The following is a 14,244-nucleotide window of genomic DNA, read 5'->3' on the forward strand; positions in this document are numbered from 1 at the left end:
CTATAAAAATCCACTGTATGCTACTTTACAAACACCAAAAATAGAGCTAAAAAGTAAGTCAATATTAAACTTACATTCAATAGATGGCCAGAAATATGCAACTGTTATCATATCAACTTAAAAGGTGAAAAAAAAATCAGTTAGTAGAATGTGACTAATTGAATTTGAGCTGCTTAAATACAGTTTTGAATATTTGACACTTGAATTCTCTTTTTAAATTTGTGAACCCTAAAAATAAATCAAGTTTCTGATACTGTACCACATGAAATTAACCACTGCAAATGTCAAAGATTCAGATAAATGGTTTTAGTAAAATAGTGTAATGCTATAAATTCAGTGGTGAGGTCTCAAGTAGGAATTAAGTTGTTAATAACATTCACTGTAATGCTACAAGAGCATTTTTACTTCCTGCTTCATTTTCTTTCTGTCATGCTAATCTGTTGTTCATTTTGATACATGCTCTTCCCTGATGTTATTTGCCAATCAAAAAGGTATTTTAAGTCACACGGGTGATTTGAAGGAATCAAAAGACAACAAAAATATGCATTAGACACTGATGAAGGTGAGATTGAGGCCTGAACTCCCTCTTCCTTCCTCCTCCTCTGATGTAGGTGATCCCCGGTCCTGCCACTATACTGTATAGACAAATGAAGTCACGTGGGTGAGAAATCCAATTTAAGCTGGCAGTGTTAAGTGCAGCAGAAGATGAAACTAGAGGGGTGGAGTCATCTTGACCAGATGAACTAGTTACATGCATTATATAAGAATATCTCTGTCAGAAAAAAGGCAGTGAATGACTGTTGCTGTAAACATTAGCATGACAATTTTGCGTCTCTCTTAGTAAAAAGAATTGATTTTTTAAATTTAGTTTACATGGTGTCTGTCTTTAGTGCTTTTAATGTCTTGTGGAAATAAAACACTGGTTCACCATTTTCTTATGTTGTCCCTTTGTAAAACATAAAAAAGAAGATGCTCAAAAGTTAAGACATTCCCTCTGTGCTTATAACATTCAATGTTAACATTCAAGTTGTCACAAGAGAGGGAATCGCGACAGAACAGCTAGAGCTGGAGAGAAAGCGTCTAAAGGGATTATCATGCGTCAGTTCAAGAGAATGTCTCTCATCCCATTGCCGGCCATCATCAAAGGAAGCCCAGTGTTCCTCTACAGGGAAACACAGGATTAGTTGCTCAGCGCTGTTATTGGTGACTGTAACTGTTCGAACCAAGACGACTGCTTCTTCTTCTACTTTCAAGAGGACAGCCTGAGCTTTAACTTCTCATGAAGACTGGGAATTTAACTCAAGTAGCCTGTCTGGTTTCTTGATGCCATGATCATACAATGTGATGGATGAGGTTGTCGGTGCCTTTGTGTGAACTCGCATGGAAATGGGCAGTGACTTTTCCGCAGTTCACAACGCATGGATACTTTTGGGTTTGTCAAACTCTGTTGATTTAAAAATGCAATGTGGATAAACTCCTTAAAGAGGAAATCTTGTGGCACTTCATTTTTATTGTCTTTCTTTGGTCACTTCACCAGTCCAGAGTGAGTATCTCAGATCATGCACATGATGGACCATACCTCTCTTGATGATAGCTTCTTGTGGAGTTCTTGGGATTTGTAACCCTTATGGCAACCTGAGAAGATTAATTTGAGAATGACGGAGGATCAGCAGCAAGTGCAATGATCTCATGCCTCCCCTGTGGCCTCTGGTGACCCTTGTCTGTTGGGAAACCTGACAGAGACGGAAACGGATAAAGGTCAAACACCTGGCAAGATTCAATCCTGTCTCGGGTAGGATGAGACACCATATTGCAGTGGGCTGGTGGACATAAACTCTAGGTCCTCCCAGAGGTGTCCTGGCACCCCACAATAATTAAAGCACGTGAGTGGGGGGAGGGAGGGATTAAATGGTTTTAATAACGGAGGAGCAAGGCGAAGGAGCAAAACTTCAAGAGAATGGAGTGGCTGAGACTGAGTTCAGGACCAATAAAGTGGCTACGGATACACCTGTCATGTCCATCACCAAGATTGATGAAAATGTCGTCGAGTGTGAGGTGTCGGGAAAAGGCGAGAATGACGAGTCTGATGTTGATTACACACAGAATTATTGGGAGGATGATGATGATGTATACCAGGAGTTTGAGGAGCTGGACTTTGATGCCCTACCAGATCGCTCGGACACACAGAGCGTTCTCTCGGACGATTCCTTCTATCCTCCCAACAATTCGGTTGGATATCACATGTACCGCTCGCCAAGCCCTGAAAGCCCCGAGCCCATCTCCTTCTTCAAGGCCTGCTGCAACAACAACGCCATCATCGTCAAGATTATGATCAGACAAGGGGTGACTGAGGAGGAAGTGAGGGAGACGGATAGAAACCGAAGAGTAGGTGTCTGGGTTCAGCGCGTTTTAATGAAAGGTTTAATTTTGATGTAGTGATAAGATCAGGAGGCAGGTTCACAATGTTTCATCAAACAAAGAATCCCAATGTTTTCCACTGGAAAATTTGCTCATAAAAGTTAAAATAGGTGAATATTAGATCTTAAAGGACCATACGAGTGTTTTTAAGTTTTAGCCCTACAAATCACATATACTTAAATAATTATTGCTCTATATACCATACATTATTATTGACAGTTTTTTTCAAATAATGCAGTTTTAGAGTTTAAGATTTTATATTTTATTTAACAACTTCACAGGCAGCCAGTGATTTCCATTCATCTCCATATGCCATGAAAATCAAGCAGACTTTTGTTTTGACTCCTATTGACTCCCATTATTTTTGCGTTGTAAACGAAACAAGTAAAATTGATTTGAAAAGTCTGCAGTGCATTTCTTAACAATGATAATATAACTTTGGCAAAATGTTATGCAGACATAACGTACACTCCAGCAAGTTTCTGGTCAGCCAATTGATTTTTCATATTGTATGGAGATGGATGGGAGCCACTGGCTGTTTGAAATGTAGGAAAAATTGAAACACATCAACATGGATTACAGTAAAATCAGCTGTAATGAGTAACCAAACAGATTGAAATGTGTCACAGTGGTCCCTCAAACTTTGTTCATATATTTTGAAGTCATCATTGCACTTGCAGCATCAGTGCTACGAAACCACCATTAGTGTTGATCATCATGTAAGGGATGCAGTGTAGATGGACATATGGTGACATCTTGGTTGGCTTGTGACGAATGAGACAATCTATTTGAAATGGGCATTGTCTACATCTGCAAGTTTCCAGCAACATAAGGCTGTTACATTTGCCACATGCTACTGTCACTGAAAAACACCCTTTTTCCCTTTTAACAATGCTTGTACACAAAGTCGATTTCAAAAATCCTCATACCGGTCATGGTACTAACTGTTAACAGTCACACGGTAGGTAGCTCTTTTATGAGCTGGGAATACATTATTCAACCATTAAGATATTGTACCTTGGAATGGGAGCTACAGTGAAGTCTGCTACGTTGAATTGACACTCAGTACCATTTTTAGCCTTTTTAAATTTTTTCCATTGTAAGCTGTGACCAGTTACTGTTGCTACCATACCTAAAAAATCTCAGTCTAGTCAATGTAGAATTTCTTTTAAAAAGTGTCAGTGGTTATGAAACCTACAGTTCTATAATTGATCACTTTAAATCCAATAACTGGTATATCATGTTATGGCGCAATGAAGGATATAAAGCACTCGGACCCTGAGTGAACTCACCGGCAGTCATATCAGGTATTGCGGTCAGGCCAGCTGAGCCTGGTGCGGCTCCTGAGCATCAGTGAGCCAATGAAGAACAATTGGTTAAGCCTCAAGTGACAGATGGGGAGTGTAACCTGTATAGTGACAGTATTGAGAAGCAGCTTGCCATCAGGGCTCTGCTTTTAAAGGCCTCTCTAAGACATTGACCTGAGCACTGGGTCAGAGATATTCTATGCTAATAGAGCTAGGTCAGACAGAGAAGCCTCCTCCTGGACAACTGTGACAGTAACCATTTGTTACACCTATAATTATGCTGACACAGCTATGCTGCCATGGAAATTAGCATGGTGTTATCCTATTGGGATACTGAGCCAAACAATGGCTTTATCATCAGCAACCTTAGACAAGTAGTTTCAGTGAAACATCAAACAGTGCTCTCCTTCCATACAGGTAGGAGCAAACTGGGTGTCATTTTTAACATTTGATATATTAGGACTAGGCTGACCTCCCAACAGAGTTTCTCTTTGTGCAAGAGTTAAATGTACAACTTCTCCGGTACTTTGTTGTTTGTTGTTGTTTCAGCTGATTTGTAACCCTAACCCACATGTAGCCAATGCTCTTAATCATCTTGGCTATAATTTTGAAAAAGACATACTCTCTCATATTTGTCAGTCTGAAGACAAAGTTTGGAAACAACTTCTTTGAATTTATGACTTTATCATTGTCCATTAAAATAGTTAATTGGTCATTCAGTTAAAAACTCACTACTCAGAGGTAGCATGCAGTGTGCTGACTGTAGGCAGATTAGTCTGTTTATAATTGGGAAGTTATAATTTATTACATGTCATATCTCATTTGGAAAGATTGACAGAAAATTGGTATTACAGCTGGAGACACAAATTATGTTTGTGTAACTTTTCTACAGGCCTTCTAGGATGAAGTATAGTGGCACTTTTGCTACACTGTACCAAAAGTAAGTCAGTAAATCACTCATTAGTACTGAGTTAGCAGAAAAACACAAGCCTGTGCCCTATGAAGGCAGGCACCCATGAGGATTTCAGGATGTTCCTTTTAACATGTCAGTTCATGGAAGATTTAGTTAATATTAAAAGGGAACTCTGCGGAATCTGATAAATCGCCTTAAGCGATGTCACTTGTGTGGAATACAATAGCAGATATTTCTGGTTCTGATTAATTGATTTGATCATTCTCTTTGAAAGCTGTTCGTTGTGAGTCCAACAATGTTATAGGAGTGCAGAGCTTTGTTGGTGGAGTGCTCTTTAAACATCCTTGGGATGTTGATGAATGGAACTCACTTACTGTTATGATTTACTTTCATTAACTTTTTATTTTTCATTTGTTTTAGCAGTTTACTAGAGCTTTTCATGGGTCCAGAAGTCTATGCCTCATCTCATGCAGCCTGAAAACTGAAAACCTTTGATTAAATTCAAACAAGGTCTTAAATGGTACATTCATAGCTTGGTTGATCTGTTCACTTAAGCATGTCTAGAGTCTTTCTCTTGAAACAATGGTATCCATGGGCAGAGTGGAACTGACTCTTAGCCCAGGATTTAAACAGTGGCTTTGCCAATCACAGGAGGGGTGGTTGGCAGGTCAGGATGAGGTTATCTAGGTAGATTATCCATATAAGGATTGCATGTTTATACCAGGTGTAAATGGGGTCTGAGTTTTACAAGTCCACAGTTTTTCTATAAAATGGACGGCTCCTACAGGTGCACTCACTTTAAGTCAAAATAAATTGTTTAGATTATATGGTCAAAGTGTGGGCTTGCCTATAAACCGTGCGATTGTTTGCCCACTTTTGTTATGTGCCTTACTGGACTTATTCCTTTTAGCAATGTTGGCATGAGACCAGACCTGAGCAATTAAGTTGATGAGAAACTATAGCCATAACTGATAGGAATTATAGCTAAAAGACTTAATTGTATTTCAGGTCTGCTCCAACTTTAATCCAAGGTGGACCAATTGGGCACCCCAAAACCCAGTTCAGTTTTGGTTACATCCTCAGGTTTTCAGGTGGTCAGGAATGTTCTAAGACCTCCATTTCACACTAATCGTTGAATACCATCCACAATTATTTTCAGTCTTCTAATTCACAAAAGCTTTAAAATTCAACCCCTAGTTAACTTATTTTTGGTGGGAAAATAAATTACCACTAACCCAAACACTAATTCCGATTTAACAGCTTTTATCCTTTTAAATATGAGTAAATCAGCCAGAAACATTTGTTGAGTGCTTAACAAGTGACCATTGTCCAGCTGGAAAGCCATGCTTAGCCTGAGTTAACTGTCCATTACAGACTCAGTGTCTGCCTGTTACACTTTGTGAAAAGCAGCCATTTACTTTGCTTGTAGGCAGGATGACTGATAAGCATTATTTCTTTTTATGCGAATCACTGCAATGGATTTCTCCTGTGAGGAAAGCAGCTCCATAAAAAAGCCTCACTGTAGCCCTGAGAAACCATTTTGGTGTTTTAAGAGCCAAAATCAATCACAGACAAAGAGAGAGAAAGAAACTCAAGCACTGTTGTTTTTGGGTTTCAGTCTGGCCTGATCATGGCGTGCTACCATGGCTACGTGGATGTGGTCATCGCCCTCGCTCAGTGCCCGTATCTTGATGTCAACTGGCAGGACAATGAGGGCAACACCGCTCTTATCACTGCAGCACAAGCAGGTAAACACACCCTATTAACACACATTATTAAAATGCTGCACATATCAGTATTTAATAGAACTTCTCTCTGACACAGAATCAAGCTTTCAAGGTGAGACTATGTAACTTCTGCTGCTAAAGCCCTATTTGGACTGGTGTGACTAGAAACTTATGGTGGCTAATGTTACCTAATGTTAGCAAACTTTAAAAAGATATTACTGACAATACTCACTGACTTTATAACCCCACTTGTTTATTGTCACACATAACGTTAGCATTTAATGGCTTTATCTCAAAAGTAAAACTAGATATGAAAAATTCATACCCCACCAGGAGACATGTATGTTGTTTCCTACTTGTGGTCCTGTTCCACGCACTCAGGTCGCCTGAAGAGGTTTTTTAAAGCAGCTGGGTCAAAAGAATCTCAGGAAATGAAGACAAATTCCAAGTGCCATTGGCCTTAATACAGAGGATATTTTGACTCATACTTTTGTCAATAGTAGGAAAAGCACAGGTGTTACTAATAACATTAACGATGGTTCTGTTCTGTTCAAGTGTCCCAGTAAGCCATGACAGTGTGACGGTGAGCCATCAGCCATCATTAATTTAATTACTTACACCTGTGCTTTTCCAACTGTCACATGCCAAAATGTCTTCTGTGAAATAGGGGCTTTTATCCTGTAGTTATCATTTGTAAAAAGTTACATAGACTTGCTTTAAATGGGAATGTCCTTCTCTGGCAGGAATGGAAAAACAGTAGGTACCAGACAAGCTTAAAAATTAAACTTAAAGATATAATTAAACATTTAGGCCAATATGCTCATAACTTTGTCTCTAAGTGTGAGATGATAAGATCAATATCAGTGTCATCCCCGTGGCAACCTTTCTGTGATGACAGTCACAAGGAAGTCACCTTTCTCGCCTGTTGTTAGCCAAAAAAAAAAGTTACAGCACATAACTTCCCCTAAAACCACAAATAAGTGAGTTTAAAAGGTGCTGGAAGGTGTATTCTTGAACTTAAGACTGGATCTTTCTCCTTGCTACAAGTCTTTGCTAAGCTAAGCTAAGCTAATTGCCTCCTGGCTCTGGTTCCACACTTAACACAATAAGGTAGGTTTACATTCCCCTCTTTTTATTCACATTTTCAATTTGCACATTAAAAAGCCCTGACTTAGCGAATTAATCTTAAAGTAAATGAGGTATATACACTTACGTATCCATGGAAGCTTCCATTCCACTGAAAACACAAACAAGCAGCAGGCAAGTTTCGTCATCAGGATGTGAGGAGACAGTTGCGCTTCTCAAATGAAAACTGTACATACACAAACAGAAATGCCATATTTACATAATGTTTTCTACATTCTTTTTCACCATTTGAGATTTGACTGGTGCTTCTTGCTATGCCTGTTTTCTTGTAAAAGTAAAGTAGTAAAAGTGCATATCCACTCAAAGCTAATGGAATCATCATTTGCAAGTATCTATTAAAGTGCTTACTTTAAGAGTTACATAGTCTTTTACAACAAGATTCTGTAGAAGTGTCACTCAGCATTTTAAGTTTGATTTCCTTATTTTTCTCCACCATTTACAACACTGGAAGAGATCCATTTAGCATTCTTCATTAAAATCCAGCACTAAAATCGAACAGTTACACAACCAGATATTAGATATTTGTCACTTAAGATACATACAACACTTCCAAAATGTCTTATATAATCTGATCACAGTAAAAACATCACATCTGTTCCACAATTCTATCTTCATTTAGAGACATTTTCTTCTATAACATCTCTCAATGAGACATGTTACCTTGCATACTTTTATGTTTCTTTCCCCCACTCCTTTTGATGCATAGACTGGAAGAAGTTTTATAGCGGGAAAATTAATCAGAGACTTTCACAATTGGCCCAAATTAAAGCAAAGAGAATATTATGAGGTCTGGTGCTTCTAAATGCAAGAATCATTGTTATTTGCTGGCATTAGAAAGTACCATCGCAAGTAATTTCATAGTGATGCAGCCACATCTCATCTGCTAACGATGATGAATGGCTCACTGTGGTCTGTGATGAATAGCTGCAGACTACTCTTCATTTTCTGCTTCATTAAAAGGAGTATTGATCTCCTTTCATGACAAAGTACTCTGCAACACCTCAGGGAAACAGGTGACCGAGACTGTGAGTCCAAAGAGTGAGCAGAGTGCTCGAGTATATGAGCAGAAAAACTCACCTGAAAACCCCTCACTGAGTGTCTAGGTATGGGCTGAGAATTTAACACGGATCAGCTTCAGTATTAACCAACATACTCAGCCTTCCATCCAACTACACTTCTGTTTCTAGCTGTGTCTCCTTAATGGATTCATCTTCTGCATGAAAACTCTGCACTGTGCATCACTTGAAGGAATTTTAATAAATCAGACTTTTAGTAGCATGGATTTAGACTGGATTTACTCAATTAGGAAGTCAAGTAGAAAACATTTAAGAAGCTGAGCTTAATGATAAAAAAAACTGCAGTCTGACTTGAAGTACCATCAGCAACAGGTAAGTTACTTGTTCAGTCCCCAGAGTGGCTAACAAAACATAAGCTTGAAATCATATTGCCTCTTCTACACATAACTGTAGACATAGCAGCTTTAATTAATTAATCGTTAATTTTGCACTGTATTAGGCTATACAGTGGTATATGTGGGCCTGACTGATAGCAGGACAGTAATTAAGTGTCAAGGGGATGATGACAAATAGAGTGAATGCAATAACCTAACAATATTAATATGAGGGAGTTAATTCAGTATTTGCAGACACCTCAATACAAAAACAGAGCTGCTAGCTGCTAGCACTCTGGGTGCTGTCTGAAGTACCAGTAGCTACAACAACCTACAGCACTAATTTGAGAGCATGAATTTAAAATGTACTCCTAAAACTTTCCATAGCCTTCATAGTCAGTCTTCTGCATAACCACCACATACTGTATGGACACAAAAGGGCTCAGTATGCTTCAAATGAACCAATGTGTATGACCTGTTGTCTGACTATGTCTAGAGGAAAAAGTGTTAATACCTGTTTGTAATGGCCACAATAAAGCTTTCATAGTCTACTCGGTTGTGTACATGAAAAGTTGTGGTGTGAAAAACGGAAAAAAGAGCCTGAGTGAGAAGTTCAAATCTTGTATACTTTCTCACATTCACACACCTGGCCAATCACTCCGTGAGGTGGGCATGCTTGTCAGATCGTTGGTGTTGTAAAGTTACTTAAACTGTTGGACTTAGCCAACAAGGGTTCAGATGCTGTTTCATGAATCAAACAAACTCTTCATTTGAAGCATACTGAAGCCTATACTCACAAGTTTCCCTGTGACTGTTATTTTGTAGTAGTGAGAGTGAAGCTAGAAAGGTGACTAGGAAGACAGTGGGTGTTACATTTACCTTAAAAAAGTGGGACAAATGGGATCTATGGTTGAGGAAGCTAGGTTTGATTGATGATAATGCAATCTTTAACAGGTCGATGTAGTTAATCTAAGCAGGATTTGCCACTTGTGTAACACATGTCCCTGTTTTTATGGTCTACAGGTCATGTGTACATCTCTAACTACCTGCTCAACTACTTCCCTGGGCTGGACATCGAAATGAGGAACTGTCACGGTTTCACAGCTTTGATGAAGGCTGCTATGCAAGGCCGGGCTGACACTGTCAGAGCTCTCATGCTAGCTGGTAAAATACAGGGCAACATTCCCCACTAAAAACATTTTAATACCCTATTGAAATGTGCATATGCTGTCTTGGGCCACTTGCTTGTCAATGGTCCTCCACTGTATAAGCAAGTTGGAACTACATGTATTAGATGTGTGTAATTCCTTGATGTATTGAATGAATGTGCAAATGTAAAGTAGATCACTTCCATGAATCTATATGTTACCAGGAGGTGACGTGCAGGCACAGAGCAACAGCCGCGCCATGACATCCAGGGAGTGGGCTCTCTTCACTGGTCGATATGAGACGGCATACATGATGTATCGGCTGATGTCGAAGCCCTGTGCTGAGCAGTTCTGTGACTCCTTCTCCCTGGAGTGGCCCATGCTGGAGGTTAATAAATTCACTATGATTTGTAAAATTCATCATGACATATAACATCCTGCACATGAATGCACCACTAAAATCTTTTTTAATTTCCCTGTGAGAAATTCAATACAAGATTGAAAAGATTGAAAAGCTAGCTTGAAAATCTGTTCTTTTTGAAGTTGATTCCTTTGCTCAGCAGTGTTTAATCTTCTGTTTTGGCTCTTCTGCAGGAGCTGGTAGCCCAGGCCCAAGAGCCAAAGTCCTGCTGGAAGCAGTTTGTCAACCTCTCATCCTGCTGCCCTTACAAGTTTTACATCAACAACAGGGTAAACCCTGTGGACGATGGTGTTCTCGACCACATGGTGCGGGTCACCACCAGTATCAGCAGTCCGTTGATAGCCACAGCTTGCCGGACAGTGTGCCCAGGCAGCCCACCATGCGTCGGAAAGCGGCGCCATGCAGTGCAGGAGATCCTGAGGAGGCAACGGGTGGCTGAGCTGAAGCGTCTGGGCCCAGACAGACTGAACAACTACAAGAGATTTTTCCAGAACTCACGGGTCCAGCTCATCCCCAAGGCAAAGGACCGGAGGGCCAGCCTCCAGCCTCAGCTGCTGAGCGACATGGCTACAGCGTCAACAGTGGCTATGAGACGAGCAAGTCTCCTGCCACTAAATATGCTGAGGAGAAGCAGTGTGCGACCAGGCATTGTGGTGCCCAAGGTGAGACTCTGCAAGGCCCCGGCTCCCAGCTACGAACCAGAAAAACTCAAACAGAGCAGTGACTACAACCAGCTCCAGATCCCCAAGTGGGATTACAAAATGAAGAGAATAGAAAGGAGGAAGGAGGAGGAGAGGCAGAAACTGGTATTTGCGACAAAGAGGAGATGAGGGAAAGGGGAAAAAAAGGGGCACTGTGCTCACATTATCTGACAAAGAAAGACATGACTTGCTGCAACTTCAAAGAGCTTGAGTGTATCTTGCTGAAAGGCCCTCACATGGCTCACGCTCGCACAGTGTTTCAGTACTGGAAAAATTAACCTGAAGAATTGACTCTGTTAACTGCTAATATTTGTTTGCTGAGATTGCCGATTTTTGATTTGTTGCCTTGTTCCTACCTGAATTTGTGATGCAATGTGGAAAAGCTCAGGAAAAGAATTCCACATATACTTTTTGTAATTCCTGCCCACAGAAAACATTTTTTCTGTGTCAACAGTTGATATTTATGGTACATTCAATGACATGTGGCAAAAGAACAAAAGAAGATGAAGTGTCAGGGCGTCAGTATGCTTTAAACAAAGTTGAATGATAATCAAAAAGATTGGGAACCCCTGGTCTAAAGGGCCTGATATAGTCCAAAATGAACACGGACGGATGGACATCCATTAGGTTCTGTTTATACTCAGGTGAATTGGTATTCCAACTGTGGAATATCACAAAACTGTCCGAAATTGTGTGTCCTTCTCCTGGTTTATGATTCAATGCATTTCCACTACAAATATATGCAAAAGCTCCACCTTTTAAAGGTACCCTGTGGAGGTTTTGACCACTAGTAGCACCATGTAATAATGTTTCTCAATCAGGAAGAAAAGGCATTCAACACGTTTGTTAGGCCTCAAGGACACACCTTGCATTTTGGTGCACATATTTTATGTTGGTTTATAAGAAAACCTCACAGGGCAGCTTTAAGTGTGGCAATTAGGGACAGCTCTAAACACTTTTGCCCCTAGTTCGTTTCAAGCATACAGAACCCTTAAAAAAGGTCATCACCTTTGGAAAAACAAGGGTAGATGAGAGAAGAAGAAAAGAGGAAAGGTTCAACAACAGAGGAGATATTCTGATTTGGAAAGAATGAGAAAAGGACACATTAGGTAAACAGTTGAACAAAGTGAAATCTGACAGCAGAATTTGCTGTATAGGAAAATCAAGAGGGTAGAAATGGGTCTTGAGAGGCAGGAAGGTGACAGACAGTTGGAGGGATTTCAGCAGATGGAGAGAAGAGCTCTGACATGGCCAAATGAAGATTCGTAGCTGGCTGCTACGGCAGATTGCAAACTGGAAAGAATCGCTGAGCAATGCGGGAGGAAGCTAAGAAGCCATTTTACACTGATGCATAGTACAACAGGTATTTGCAAGGAAGGGAAGAGCTTATGAACAGTATTTGACAGCTGAGCTGAGGAGCCAGCTCACACAGGCTTTGTAAAGGCTTTGTGGAGAATTGGAAAGGCAGAGCCAGAAATAAACAGCTTAGTAGTGGACTGACTTGTTGACTTGGGGTATGCATTTCTTGCTCTACGAGTACAGGAGACAGTCTGAGAGCCACTATTAGCTGTTTCTGTGTGACTCGATGCATATTTGAATTTGGCACTGGAAAAGCAGTGATGAAAAAAGCATTTGAAATGCTTTTTTACATAATACAAGTAAATTAAATATATATGCTATAAAAGTATCGGTGAGGAAAAAAATATAAAATATGGTAATTTAAATATGAAAATCTCTATTAAAGATGGATGGAATGAGTTTATAACGACGTACTGTTTTTCATATCACGTTTATCACCCTCTAGTGGCAACCAGTATAAATTGCAACACGATTATCTCTGCATGCCATGCAGCCCTCCCATCAGGTTCCTTTCAGTTATGCCTATTGATGCCTGATGTTAAGCTAATAAGTGCCCACCAGAAATTCAAATAAATAAATTATATTGCAAGTGGGGCTGTAAATCACTTTGATTTATTGCAGTCATTTTTTGCTGTGAGGCAGGACAAATGCATGTTTAATATTTAATCTGTCATGTAACTTTTAAGACTTTAGTAAAATGCTAGTAAACCATGCAACACCAAAGTGATGAATGAGCTATTCTGCTTTAGACCTGCTTGTCTAAGGGCTGGACTAAACTGGTCTGGTCTGGACCACAGTGGACTGGAGTGCAAAGGCCCACCTCCATGGATTTCTGCCAAAAAATGGAGCCATTAGGTAACAAAGCACAAGACAAAATATGATTGATTAGTAGCCTGTGCTGAATTGTTAATTTCTTCCACTACTGACCATCTGAACATTTCTGGTACTCGGATGTTGACAGGGTGGAGATAGAGCACTGGATTGAGATTCAGAAGCACCAGTGTCTCAGATTTATGATTTTAAAATCAGTTCAACAAACTGCGTTTCATTTACTAACTACATAGCTGACTGAAAGCAAGAACACAAACACTGAAAACCAGATCAGCATGCCACATGTATTGAATTGAAACTGGCCTGGCAAATACACATCACTCCATCCCCAGGCTCTGACAGAAAGACCACAATTATATACATACCATTGTATTGACAGGGCTCTTCTTTCTACCTTCATTTACTATGGACTGTGTATAAATACATATAACTTTCCTGTGATATATATATATATATATATATATATATATATATATATATATATCTAAAAATATTGATATGTATTTTTGATAGGGATATTGAACAATAAACTACAGTCAATTTCATGCTCCTCTTTGTAATGTTGTTCAAAGAGAAACTGTACAGACATTTTTGCATAAACCCTCTAATTGTGTTTGTGTGTGTGTGTGTCTCTCTGTCTCTCTCTCCTTCCTTTTTTCACTACACACAAAGTTTATCCAAATTACTGTTGGCTGCAATAAACTTGTCTGTGATGCTCTGAGGCTGCCCAACTGAAAAATCACTTTAATATTACTAAAGCAATTCAAGATGTGTGAGTCAGTCCTTCCACAATAATGCTGTTCTTATGAAAAGTAGTCACTCATTATTTATAAAAAAAAAAATTAAGCACAGCAGTTAAAAACTTTGTCAGCAAACTGAAATG

General features: G+C 39.6%; 1 protein-coding gene across 1 annotated transcript; it reads left to right on the forward strand.

Moving 5' to 3' along the window:
• The first annotated feature begins 396 nt into the window (after nt 1-396).
• Nucleotides 397-13,793, forward strand: ankrd33bb (ankyrin repeat domain 33Bb). The gene is made up of 5 exons (XM_044368520.1): nt 397-2,385; nt 6,257-6,386; nt 9,925-10,065; nt 10,274-10,437; nt 10,644-13,793. Exons 1-5 carry the CDS (start codon nt 1,909-1,911, stop codon nt 11,298-11,300), a joined length of 1,569 nt encoding a protein of 522 aa, XP_044224455.1. The 5' UTR covers nt 397-1,908; the 3' UTR covers nt 11,301-13,793.
• The last annotated feature ends 451 nt before the right edge of the window (nt 13,794-14,244 follow it).

The sequence above is a fragment of the Thunnus albacares genome, chromosome 12 (assembly GCF_914725855.1).
Source record: "Thunnus albacares chromosome 12, fThuAlb1.1, whole genome shotgun sequence".
Taxonomy (NCBI): domain Eukaryota; kingdom Metazoa; phylum Chordata; class Actinopteri; order Scombriformes; family Scombridae; genus Thunnus; species Thunnus albacares.